This window comes from Cucurbita pepo, chromosome 1, assembly GCF_057944985.1.
Source record: "Cucurbita pepo subsp. pepo isolate OVF chromosome 1, ASM5794498v1, whole genome shotgun sequence".
Classification (NCBI taxonomy): Eukaryota; Viridiplantae; Streptophyta; class Magnoliopsida; order Cucurbitales; family Cucurbitaceae; genus Cucurbita; species Cucurbita pepo.
The window spans coordinates 7,793,900-7,807,219 of record NC_141798.1 but is presented as its reverse complement, the minus strand read 5'-3'; the positions used below and the strand labels follow the sequence as shown (position 1 = coordinate 7,807,219).

The 13,320-nt window shown below is 39.7% G+C and overlaps 3 protein-coding genes across 3 annotated transcripts; 1 reads left to right on the top strand and 2 right to left on the bottom strand.

Annotated features, from left to right (window-relative positions):
- Window positions 1-119: 119 nt before the first annotated feature.
- LOC111778306 (transcription factor MYB1R1) lies at window positions 120-2,256 on the bottom strand. The gene is made up of 4 exons (XM_023658045.2): window positions 1,803-2,256; window positions 1,495-1,703; window positions 1,103-1,399; window positions 120-555 (listed from the first exon to the last, which is right to left on the bottom strand). The coding sequence occupies exons 1-4, from the start codon at window positions 2,083-2,085 to the stop codon at window positions 448-450; spliced, it is 897 nt and encodes a 298-aa protein (XP_023513813.1). The 5' UTR covers window positions 2,086-2,256; the 3' UTR covers window positions 120-447.
- Window positions 2,257-6,059: 3,803 nt separating this feature from the next.
- CCB4 (cofactor assembly of complex C) lies at window positions 6,060-9,383 on the top strand. Its single transcript, XM_023658036.2, has 7 exons — window positions 6,060-6,459; window positions 6,658-6,757; window positions 6,871-6,944; window positions 7,344-7,528; window positions 7,647-7,717; window positions 8,717-8,800; window positions 9,091-9,383. The coding sequence occupies exons 1-7, from the start codon at window positions 6,170-6,172 to the stop codon at window positions 9,187-9,189; spliced, it is 903 nt and encodes a 300-aa protein (XP_023513804.2). The 5' UTR covers window positions 6,060-6,169; the 3' UTR covers window positions 9,190-9,383.
- A 131-nt stretch (window positions 9,384-9,514) lies between these two features.
- LOC111778293 (glycosyltransferase family 92 protein RCOM_0530710) lies at window positions 9,515-11,789 on the bottom strand. Its single transcript, XM_023658025.2, has one exon. It carries the CDS (start codon window positions 11,523-11,525, stop codon window positions 9,726-9,728), a length of 1,800 nt encoding a protein of 599 aa, XP_023513793.2. The 5' UTR covers window positions 11,526-11,789; the 3' UTR covers window positions 9,515-9,725.
- Between the last annotated feature and the right edge of the window lie 1,531 nt (window positions 11,790-13,320).

Sequence of the window (13,320 nt, the reverse complement as noted above, 5' to 3'; positions counted from 1 at the left end):
ATCTCTAAGAGGGGTAGATTAAATGACATCCATTAAAAATGATGGAAATTTTGTCCTTGAATATAAATGGTAGAAGTGGCTGAGATTCATCCATGGGCACATGGAAGCAAAACGACAAGTCGAGAAAGCAATAGCTTGATGCCCACACTCATATTCTTGTCGTCTACTAACTTACTGAACCATATGCTCTAAATATTTCGAGTTATGCTGAAAATTAACGCATTAATTAATTTCTACAATAAAATTAAATTATATGAACATTAACACAACGATTCTAAAAACAAATCCAAATACAACCATTATTGAAATTTATATCACTTTTTTTGGACCAATTAAATTTAAAATTTCACCTGTACAAAACAAACCTGGAATCCTTTTTTATACGCTGTCCAATTAAATCCGACCAGTTATTCTTATATCTAAGCCCCCAACAATTCAGGATCAGCTTCAAGCAACACTGACAATGTCGATACTGTCTCCGCCGCCGGACATTGTCTGGAAATTGCTGGACGACTGTGAAGCCGCTGTCGGAGACTGTGCCTCCGGGTGTGAAGTGTTGGATGATGGAAGTCCCACATCGACTAATTTAGGGAATGATCATGGGTTTATAAGTGAGGAATGCTAACTCCATTGGTATGAGGCCTTTTGGGGAAGCCCAAAGCAAAGCCATGAGAGCTTATGCTCAAAGTGGACAATATCATACCATTGTGGAGAGTCGTGTTCGTCTAACATGGTATCAGAGCCATGCCCTAAACTTAGTCGTGCCAATAAATTGGTAAATCCTCAAATCCTCAAATATCGAACAAAGAACTCCTAAAGAAAAGGAGTCAAGCCCCTCCTCGAAGGCAGTCAAAAATGACTAAGACTCCAAAGGAGTCGAGCCTCGATTAAGGGGAGGCGCACTTTGTTCGAGGGGAGGTGTTGGATGATGGAAGTCCCACATCGACTAATTTAGGGAATGATCATGGGTTTATAAGTGAGGAATGCTAACTCCATTGGTATGAGGCCTTTTGGGGAAGCCCAAAGCAAAGCCATGAGAGCTTATGCTCAAAGTGGACAATATCATACCATTGTGGAGAGTCGTGTTCGTCTAACATGAAGTAGAGAGCTTCAAAGTCAGAGGCAAGGGGTCTTCCGGCGTTCTGTCGTTAATGTTTAATTGAGCGAATTTTGGGTATGGAGACAGAGGAAGCATTGGTATTGGACGAAGGATTTTGGAACTGATTGTGTTCTCGGCGTTGTTGTCATCGCCGGCGGGAGGAAGTGGTTTCACTGGATGAATTTTGAGTAGGAAATTTCCGGGTTTGTTGTCTTTTAGCGGCTGCGATGGTGGTAACGGTGGCGGCAGAGCCTCGTGGCCGGAAAATACCAAATCGTCTTCCATGGATGAGCTCGGGAACTTCAATTCAAATTAAATGGAAATAATAATAATAATAATAATAAATCAATCAAATTAACAAACAAACAGGATTATGAAAAAGACAAGGGACTTACAGTGTCAGTGGTGATGTCGAAAAGGCTGGATCTACGGCGTCTCCGATTGAAATTATTCCGGCGGAGGAAGTATTTCTGAGCATGACTAGCCACCTGAGTCGGCGTACGTGTCTTCACAAAATTCCTCGAAATCCCTCTCCAATCTCCCTTCCCAACCTTCTGTAATCCCAACAAGAACAGCCGATGTTCTTCCTCTGTCCACGGAATCCCTATGAAAAATCAAACCCACATCCAAATTAGCTACAAAAATCAAAATCAAAATTAAATAAGTAAAATAAAATTAAAAAAAAAAAAAAAAAAAAAAAAACCTCTTTTTCGGCTGCGGCAACGGTCGGATGGATGAACGACGTCGTCTGAAGCATATCCGGCATCGGCGTTGTTGGAGTCCTGACTTAGAGGCTGGTCGAACTGGGACAGATTATTCATACTAACACTCTTTCTAAACGAGCTACTTCCCTCGGTCGTGGTCAGCCTGACCCCGAACAACATGAATCCGCCGGCGCCGCTGGCACCGCCGCCGTCTCCCTCCGGACACGTGCGGGAGTTATGGCCATTGTTGCCACAAAGCGAACACGTGCGAGGGGCGTTCATGTCGAGTCTAAAGTAAAGGCTGCAGGGAGAAGGGTAAGAAAACAATAAAAAGGGTCTGACAAGAGAAAGCACGGGAATCTGGAAGTGGAAGAAACCAAAAGGCGAAAAAGTGGATCGGAAAAGCTAAAAAGCCAACTTCTTTGGGTTCATATACAAGCCGAGTTAGCCACCATTCTTTCAAGGCCCTTTCTTTATTCCATTTCTCTATGGTGAGCAATACTACAGTGCATCGCAGGTGCATCCCAAATCATAGTCCATCACCATCCCCCCGTACATCTTCTCATGATGATTCACACAAAAAGGAACGGTGGAGAAGGAAGAAGAACGGAGGGCCGTCGAATTAGCATATGCTTGGACGACACAGATTCGATCCATTGAATTGAATTCAGGACAAGGGTGGACCCCACTCATTTCATTTATTCAGACACTAATTTCTTTTTAATTAACCTCCGCCTTTCTTTGTGGCTTATGGCTATGGTGGTGTTGTTGGTGGAATGCCTTTTTTCCTCGGTGGGTGGTTAATTTAATCTTAATTTCAACTTTAATGTCAAATAACCTAATTAAGGTTGTTTCGTTTTAAGTCTATACGTATAGTGTTATAACCCCTTTTTCTTCGACTGTTTTTAAGAGAATATGGAGATATTAGAAACAGAAAGCAGCTTTTCGAAACTGCCTTATAATGCGAGTAAAAAGTCGTCAATAATACTCAACATCGGTTAGACACGAGACGACCCGCGAGACGGGTGGTCGATCGTTTTAAGAAAAAAAAAAATAGAGAACTGATTTATTTGGATTAAAAGAAAAAAAAAAGGCAAAATTTTGTGATTGGACAGAAGGATTGAATTGGTAAACTAGTAAATGCAGAGTCTTTGTTGTGGGAAGTATTCAATTTATAAATGGACGGTAAGGTGAGGTGGCGCTGCCACGTAAGTGAGGGCAAGTTGAAGGTTTATACGTGGAAGATCTGTCGCCTTCTCATTGGATTGTTTGACTGAGTCATCTGCTGGGTATTGTTTGTGCAAGTTGTGGATTTCGAGGAGTCTCTGTCGAGCACGTGCTGGATTTTGAGCTTTTACTTTACATCTTGGCTAGGTAATGGAGAAGACACGTCGTCTGGTCAACTTTATTGAATATTCTAATTCCATGTTGTGCTTACCGTCTACTCCGCCGCACCTTATTATTTTTGTCCTTGTTCGGTTCAATGCTGCAGCGATCCTTAACCGACGTGTCGGTAACTCCGCCACCCTTTTATACCGACACAGTTTCCGCAGTCGCAAATTGTTTACGATGTTGTCGTCTATAAGAAATTCTTAGTCAACCCGAAGCGAATGGAATAAAATAAAGTGTATTTCTCTTTGCAGGAACATGGCTCCTTCATTTACTTTCTCATGAATTCGGAACTTAGTAAGAAGCGATAAAAGAGGAAATATAGAAGCTTTACTAAATGACTTGATTCTTTAGTTCTGGGTTAGGTCGTCTTTGTGGAAATATGAAAGCTTGCTAAATTTAGTAGTGATTGGATATTAGACGAATGATTCATGACAATGTACCTCCCTTCCCCAAAATCATTTTTACACCTGTCAATTTGAAAATGTCACAAAATGTACCTTAAGTGGAGCCATGATGTCAGATCTCCACCGCCTGCAAGCCTTGTGGCACATGCATATGTTACAACGAGAGCGAGCGTTTTGAAACGAATATTTTGAGCGTCTTTCTTTGAAATAGAGTTTTCAAAGACAACATTAAGTCGCTAGTTAAGCTTGCTCCTCTGAAGCTAAGTGGGTAGTACCATATTTGGTGGTCTTTCTTTTTCTTTCTTTTTTTTTTTTTTTTTTTTTTGAAGTTAGTTTAAATATATTTTGTTCATTTAAAATTATTGTTAATGTATGAAATTATGTTAAAGAATTAAATATTTAAATGGTTATAGGAAAAAAAGTGAATAAATTATTAGTTAACCTTAAATAAATTATTTTTGTTAAAATTAGGCTCAATCATATCTTAATCTCGAGCTAATTTGTTAATGAAAGTCAAACATTAATAATAAAATTGTCACAAATATAAAAATTAATGATGAGAGATGTAATTATTAGGATGAATAGTTCTTGCTTTAGGTAAAAATGTGGGAAAATATTCTACATGCTTCCCGATTGTTATAATACTAAGACTAATCTCGAATCTCCATACTAATTTAATTAGTTTGCGTGATAATCATGCTTATCATTGCTTAAAATACAATTTTCCTATGAATAAAAATTTCATTTTGAGTTGAGTTAGACATATAAGCTAACTATTAATTTTTTGTAATATAGTTTTAGGGAATATAAAATGACATTTTTCGTGGTTTTTTTTTTTGTTGTCCGTGAACCCTTTTTCTTCTTCTGACATCATTCGCGACCGTCGTTGTCACAGCCGCCATTGTCATGGCCACCCTGTCATAACCTTAGGCGGAAGCTTGACTATAGTCCGGCAAGGTACTGTTGAAGCTCCGGTGTGTATCAAATCAAAATCAGGCCCCATTGATGGGGTGGACTTGCAATGCATTAGTAGTAGTGCAATTCGTGAGCTTGGTTTCTTGTTTCTGTAAAACCACGAATCGTTTTGTCACGACCTGATATTTTATTATGGGTTGTGACTAACGACGACACATGAATGTACAAAATAATTTAGATATGCGATGGAGAAGAATTCATTTACTTCCAATAACATTTCGAACGACAAACAAAAACAATTAACAGTTTGGAAATAAATTGCGAAAGAATGCAAATACAAAATAAAGACTGGACTGACGCCCCGGGACAACCCATACCTCTGTGATACCCTGTCTCCATCACGCCCGCCCTTGACCGACGCCTTGCGCCCCTGAAAAAGGAAAACATAGGGAGGATGAGTATAAAAATTATACTCCACCTACTTGTAGGCTCTATTTGCATCCTAACTTAACATGTTCCCACAGTCTCCTAATTCGGTTCTAGGACATTTGGTTCTAATCTTAGTCCCTTGGAGCTTGCCCTTTAGACTTTAGCGGTTCATCGTCCTTTTATTAGATATCTAAAGGTTCCTTACGCTGAGCTGATATGACCGGTATCTCTCTATGAGGCGCTAACTCTGCATGGCTATATGAGACTACATGGTATCCAGTCTAGAGGTGTGCTGAGTACCTCCGAAACCCGTATAGTCCTCTTATGGGGGTGCAACCCAACCCGTTCTCATGCCGCTAATGGGCTGTACAACAAGAACATGGTTCTTCTTCAAGGTTCAATGTTTTGCTCTTCTTCAGATTTGCATGAACACTAAGGCCATTAACAACTTGTTGAGGATATCAAAGTGAGTGTTGAGGATTGTTAGGAGAGGAGTCCTATATTTGCTAATTAAGAGGTTGATCCTCAGTTTATAAAAAATAAACAAAAAACATTTTTATTGGTAGGAGACATTCTAGGAAGACAAAAAAACAAAGTCGAGAAAGCTAATACTCAAACTAGACAATATCATAATATTACGGAGGGTCGTAATTTATAACATGACACCAGAGTCATGTTCTTAATTTAGTAATGTCAATAAGAAAGAAGTCGTGAACTTCGAGAGTGTAGTCAAAAGTGACTCAAGTGTCGAACAAAGGATGTAGTTTGTTCAAGAGCTCTAGAGAAGAAGTTGAGCATCAATTAAGGGGAGGGTGTTCGAGGAATTTTATAGACCTCATAGGAGGCTCTATGATATACTTTTGTTCGAGGGGATGTTGTTCAAGGGCTCTACTTTAAGGGAAGTTTTGTTGGTACGAGCCCTTATGATTCAAATTGGACAATACCATATCATTGTGGAGGAACATGATTCCTAATCAGCGTAGGGTGAGATAGGCACGTCAGGGCGACAATGGCGATCAGGATGACAAATACTTTTATTTAAACAACCATTAATATTATTTATTTTCATAAGAATCTTATAACATTTTCCTACTAAATACAAATATTATTATTATTTTCGTAGTGCTCGAGGCAGCTGATCGTTCCCCCCAGGTTGGAGTCCAAATCCCGGCAAATTATCCTTACGGAATTCATTCTTGAAGTAAGTATCATTTCACTCGGTTTCGATGGAAGCGGGAATTTTCTTCCCCGTCACTCCAATTCTATGGAGTTCTAGTTTGAAGTGCACATTCTGTCCCGTTCGTCGCTCTTTCCCGCGTATCATAAGGGCTTCTTCCTTGAATTCGCAAGCAAGTTACAGAGGGCCGAAGCCTTCAACGGATTGGGTGGCCGAATGGGTATCCAAGAACAACGATGCCGTTCGGAGTTTGCCCATTTACGTCGGTGGAATTTCTCTATTGGTCGTCCTCTTTAACCGCGCCGTTTCAGGCATTGCTCCCGTCGCCGATGCCAGCAGGTTCGTTAAGTTCAATTAATCAATCGAATGCTGTTTATTTTCTCCAGTCAATTTGTATTGCTTACTCGGATGGAAATTCCATCTTCGATAACTTCGTCGATAATGGCGTTTTCCTATTTTAGCGGCATGATTCTGCAACTATACTTCACGTAATTAGTTGCTCTATTTATAGTAATAAACTATTATCAATTTCGGCAGTTCACAGTCAAGAGCTGATCTATTAACCCTTGGACTAGCCGTCACAAATGTCTTGACTGGTCTGGTGTGGCTGTCGATCAGGCCGAAATCTATAACACCGGTATGGGTTTACGATAAGATTTCCATGCTCAACCTTTACTCTCTATCAGGAGATTCCTGTTCTATTCTTATTTCCCCCCCCCCCCCCCCCCCTACTTTCATTTTCCATATCAGGTAAATCCACAAGGAGTAGAATGTGAGAGGATATGCTCCAGTCTCCCTGATCTTGTAACATCCGAGTTGCTATGGTAAATACTTTATATAATTTTCTTCTTTGATAATTTGAAACTGTGAATATTATTAAGTATTGAAGCCGGTTAAGATCATTGAAAATCACTTTCGATAGGGTGCTTTGTTTGTTTTGGTTAATGGATATTGATGAGTGAAACTTGATATCGTGCTTGAGAATTATGACTTTTTATCTATTAGTTTTCCTATTATCCTATGGAATTTTATAATCCATGTCATTTTGGTTACCCTCATTGTCACATGTTCATGGGAATGTCTAGTGACAGGGAAAGCTAACTTCGTATGCCAATATGTATCTGATAAACTACTTTAGGTATTTGAAGCTAAGGATTCTTAGAGGAAATAGGAAAAATCCTCGACTAGGGGATTAATGGCTACTTTTTGCTGCCTATTCTTAGGGTATGGAAGTCTCTGTCAGAAGTGACATGCTGCAGGTCTCTGGTTGTTGTCTACGATGGTATGTGTATATTTCAAGTTGGTTTTGCTGCTGAATCAGCTGAGGGTGATGGGGAGGCCGAACATGTTGAAGCTAGTAAACTGATGCAGGGATCGCTCTATAAGGGAATTCTCAAATCCCAAGCTCGTGAGTAATAAACGACTTGTGCACAGAGACCATCACACAATGTACTACTTGATTGGCGTGCAATTGTAAATATCTGTCACTATTCGTTTTTGAGAAACCATCTTTCCTATATTTGCAGAGAGCTACTTGGCCAATCTTTCTCTTTATCCAGGGAAGTCGGAGCTGCCATTTCTTCCCTCAAATACTCAGGTACTTTGATATTAAGGGTTGTTGTTAGATTTGTTCGTTTTTCTCTTATCTCGGGAATAAACAACTGGTCGATGGTTTTCTACAGTGTTTCATTCTTTGGTATTTGTCCCCTTTATAACTAGTAGACACATAAACTAATAAACTCTATGCATGTCTAATTATGGTTTAGAGTGCAAATGAAGCTGAAGAATAATTGGACTTTTAGTTATATATATAATTAGCTATTACGTTCCCACATATTCTCTTTCAGAAACTTGGGAGTTCTTTCCCCTGCCTACTGGCTAAATAGAGACTCTTCTTCTTCACTGAAACCAGACACTGCTACTTGGCAAAGTAGGAAAGAATGTGATGAAACTTTCAATTTGATTTTTAACTTTTATGGTTCTACAATTAAATAGGATTTTACTCTTCACCTGTTTACTTATGGGCATCCTTATTTGGAAGGCGGTGGTCAATTCAACGCCTGAAAACTTAGAAATTTGTTATAGAATCTAAGAGATTGTTGCTGGTCTGTCGTAGTGTTTCTAAAAAATAATTTTGTTATTGTGTACTTGAGTTCCCTTGCTCACCAGCCTGCATTGGTGAAGGAGTAGTAGTTAATTTTTCTTATATAAAAAAAGTGAAAGAAATTAACTAAAGATAATAAATCATGAAAACAAAGGATGGAATAATAGCTTTATGAAAACAGTTAAATTGTGTTTTACTACCTTTCAATGCCGCCAGCATCTCTCTCTCCTATCGTTAGGTAGTCTTTGCTATTGTAAGAAATTCAATGAGGTAATTTCCGCCTTCAATCTCATCAGGATCACTGCATGTTTGGGGGATATTTAAAAGAATCCATTTTGACTCAGTTTGTACTGGTACAAATCATACACATGAATGCAGAACAACGTGAAATTGTAACTGTGTTTGTGCACTCTATATCTTACTTGTGTTAGATAGGCCAGTTTTCGAAGTAAATTGAAACCACTGCTTTCTAAGACAAACCTGCTATTCTAGGCTGTAATCTTGCAACCACTTGGGGAGAAGGGTATTGCTATAATTGGTGGCAACACTATCAGGGGTTTCACAACCTCTGATCAGGTACTCGTTCTTAAGCCTCTTGGCTCTTTCTTAATGAGACTCGTTAATATTCGTGGATTTTTTCTCTCAATGGGATACTTGTCAAAAATTGGTCCTGGATATTGTTCTACCTGTTAATCAGTGTGAATAAATAGAACTACATATCTGTTTGCCATGATCTCCAATTCCAGCTTCTCTACCTAGAACACTTCCCCTCGGCCATTGTACATAATTTCTGCATATTGATTGCGATGGTCTTTCTTTCTGTGGTATAATTACAATATCCAGCTTGAGAATTAAAATGTTCACAGGCATGGATTTCACTAGTTGGAGAGAAGCTGGATGCTACGCTGTTGAAATATTCAAATAATTTGCAACCAGCGGCAAAATTGAGCTCAAGAGGGGACTGAAGTGTTGATGGACAACACAAAATGGTTATTAGATTGTACCTTTTATTTATTTCCAATGTTTTTAAACCGTTGGGGTGGAAGAGAAATAACATTGACGCCTGGAAAGGCAGGCAAAGCAACTCAACTAAGTAGTTGATTTATATGTATAGTCGATACATCATTAATGCAAAAGCTTCTCCTTTTTCGACCATTGACTCTAGATATATTCACTGATTGGTGGTAATGCCTGGTTCAGTCCTTTTTTTTTTTTTGTAATGCATTTTCTCTGTCTGTGGTAATCTGACTGCATTTCTCTTAAGATGTGTGACATAGCAGACAGCAAATGTTATATTCAAATTTGAAGTATGAATCAGAAAGAATTTCATTCCAACGTCTGAAATTTGTAAGTTAAAAATCTGTAACGAAACCAGTATCATATCCATGGAGTAAAAAATTAATCGATGAACATTCTTTTTGTAGCAAAAAAACAAAAAATTCAATTGCTTGCTGTATGATTACTGTGTACAGGTCCCTAAGCTGCAGGTTGCCAAGAGTTGTTAACCAGAAGCTTTTTCCCACGGTAGGTATCCTGTCAAAGGATCAGAGAACAAAGTCTGGACAAAGTCTCGCAGTCCAGTGTCCCAAACTTCACAGAACTGTAACCTCCAATTGGGTGGTTCGATTGCCTCTGTCCCAAGCCCAGGTGCTCTATCCTTCGATCCTTCATTCTGTGCCTCCTGCCAGTCAACAACATAGGTAGCTACTCTTCTGAAAAATTTAGCTCTAAAAGTTTCCCACACTTGATACTTGTAATGGTTTATGACAGCATTGCTTTTTGGTACGTCAAAAAACCCAGATCCTCGTTTCAACCTAAAGTGATGAACGACATTGAGAAGTGTTGGGTCAAGCAAGTCTGGCCGGATAAACGATTTGTGCCTCTCGGGACTCTGGAGCCGGCAAGTGTACCCCATTGTCACCCCCTGCGGTGGATATGATGTTAAACCCGATGGTCCGAAGCTATGGCAGGCCGTTCTAATCTCTGCAATGGTCGTTGAATTGGAGGTTGAAGCAGATGAGTTAGCAATGAGAGAATGAAGGGCATTGCGGCCGGCAGTATGGTATTCTTGCTGACGGCGATACTTTGAAGGAAAGTAGAAAAACTCATCAACATCAAAGAAACCGACCCACTTGCATTCATCTCTAGCTCTCAAAGCACAGTGTGAGAAACCTGCTTCTTGGGTTTTAATCCATGGCCAGGTCAGCCTACTGATATTGTAGTTTTCCAGGTTGAGCTCTCTAACGACTTCTTCAATGTCATCATCACTATTGTTGTCGTAGATAAACCAGCGCCCTACCCCAAGCCAAGCGTGGTACATAATCCACTCACGAAGTGCTGCTGCTTGATTCCACACCATTGTGCACACACAAAGCTCATGTTTTTCTTGATTTCTTTGCAGCTCATTCAGCTTGGAGTTGGAGAGTCTGGCCACTGAGGGCAGAGTTACCTGAAGGTGGGCTTTCGTATTGACACTGCCACGGCCCACAGTAACCCGAATTCCCTTTTCCTTGTCTAAAGTGCTCGACACACCAGCCGGCAAGGAGCACCTGATAATTTCTTGAGCTGCTGTTACTGCCTTTGTGGTAAGCACATAGTTTCCGTTATTGTTGGAATTTCTCAGTCTAAAGTGGCAGCTGAATTCGGTCGGATTTGATTCCTTGTGTGGTCGGAGATTTAGTCCCTTGGCAAACACCACAACCGTATCACCGTCAATAGCTGCCTCATAAACCACCCTCTCCCACGAGGCAACTGGGTGCCTATTTCTGACCAACCAATGGTCATCGGCTTCCACGCCAACCCACCTCAAGTCCACGGCGGAGGCCGAATAATTCCGTGGCGGCAGTGGACATCTGGCAATTGATCGGAACTCATCGTACCTGTCCGTGGACAGAACTGACTGTTTGAGAGTCTCTTGTTTCAAACCTCTAGCGACAGATTTGTGGTATAAACAATCCAATTTCTCATCTCGGCTGAATTCGCCAGTGACCATCAAAAGCAAGTGGTCTGGGAAAAGGACTCGTCTTTCGATTCTCAAAGGCGAATACTTACCGCTCAAAGAATTGTCAAGTGTAGACTTGCTGGCAGAGGTGGACAAGCGGGAGAGAGTGGTGGAAGAGACATCGAGAACTGGCCGGAAGGACGCCGCCGCAATCGAGAACCACCGACTTGAAGAGAGAAACAAGAGAAAAGCAAAAAAGGCAAGGCAAAGAAACAGAGATCTTCGAGTCAAAAACTGAACATGCGAACTCGACCTGCCAAAACGCTTCCTCTTCCGACGCTGCTGCTGTTCCCAATCCATTAATCAAAATTCACACCAAACCCAAATCAGAAAAAGGCTCACCACCAGCAGTGCAGATCCGGTCAGATGGAAGCAGAAGAGTGTTCGTCGATGGAGTTTTTCCGATAACCCGCCTGTCCGTTTGCCGGAGGTAACAAGAAGAAAGTGTAAACTCCAAAGAGCCAAAGCCTGTGCCTGTAATTACTGGGGAACGGAGTTTATTAGTTCAAATTGGGCTGTGATGATGTCGAAACTGCTTGATTGCTCTCTGCCGGGAGGTGGAACTTTATTCACAAAGAGGAAGCGTGAAAGTCACTCACTCTATCTCTCTTGTCCTGCTCCTCTTGCCAGGCCGACCACACCAGACCAGACCCAGACCATCGATTTTCTTTTTACTTTTTCCAAACAAAATATTATGTTTTAAAGCTTTAAAAAATACCCCATTTTTTGTTCATAATAGAGTAAGTACTCATTTTTTGTACAGACCCATTTCTCGGAACCTTCGAATTTATAGAAAAAAACAATAATTTATTGAATAAATTAGTGGGTATTTGTTTTAAACAAGGTATAATGGTATAATGGTATAATGGTATAATGGTATAATGGTATAATGGTATAATGGTATAATGTAATGGGTGTTTTAGGAATCTTAATCCCCAGATATACCTCAAATTAATGCATTAAATGAATGGGTAGGAAAATGCACGTGGACGGTCCGATTTGGCTGGCGGAGTCACCGCTTCCGTTGTGCTCCCATTATTTATGAATCCGAATGTCCTTCGAGGATTTTGGTAATTAAATAAAGAATATCCTTTATTTATTTGATGCATTCTAAATTTTGTTGAATTATAACTTTAAGTTTAAATATTAAAAAAAAAAATATACAAATTATCTTTTGAATTTCGAAATAACTTACTATTTAATCATGGTTGAATGACTTGTGATTGGTTTAGTGTTAAATAATTACTAATTATGTTCTTAGTATATGTAACCAAATACTTAATTAGATGAGTAATGTATTAATTATGAAGTTAATTAACATGCTAACTCTTATGTTAAGCCTTTTGATAATCAGTGCTGAAAATGTGGACTAAATAAGTCATTTAAAATTTAAGAATGTAATACTCATCACTTTCTTCCCACCTTATATTTGTTGACCTCATAAATTCTTTTTTAATTGAACTCGTGATCTTCAAAATTTTTGTTGGATTAGTAGGTTAGGGTGTCCCGATCATCGCTAAGAATATTGGAAAACAAAACCAATGCCTTCTATCAAAATTATCTCAAATAATTACAATATTACCTCGAATTTTTTTCGACCCCTCCCCCTCACATAAAATTTAGTTTATATGTATAATAGTCCAAACCTACTTGCTCACCGATATTGAGAGGAGTTAGAGAGAGGTTTCGTGCTTCATCCCCCTCTCCAACCAATGCTGGATCTCATAATTCACCTCCTTGAAAGCTCAGCGTCCTCGCTGACACACCGTATGTTGTCTGCTTATGTTACCTTCGTTCTAATTTTCAACCAATGTGGAATCTTACAATTCACCCCTTTGGGATGCCAACATCCTCGTTGACACATCACCCAGTCTAATTGTTCTTTTTAGGGTTTCTCTTCTGATTTTAATTGTGATGTCCCACATTGGTTAGAGAGGAGAACAAAACACCATTTATAAGGGTGTAGAAACCTTCCCCTAGCATGTTAAACACCATTTATAAGGGTGTAGAAACCTTCCCCTAGCATGTTTTAAAGTCTTGAGGAGAACCCGAAAGGAAAAGCCCAAAAATGACAATATCCCTTTCCTTATGAAAA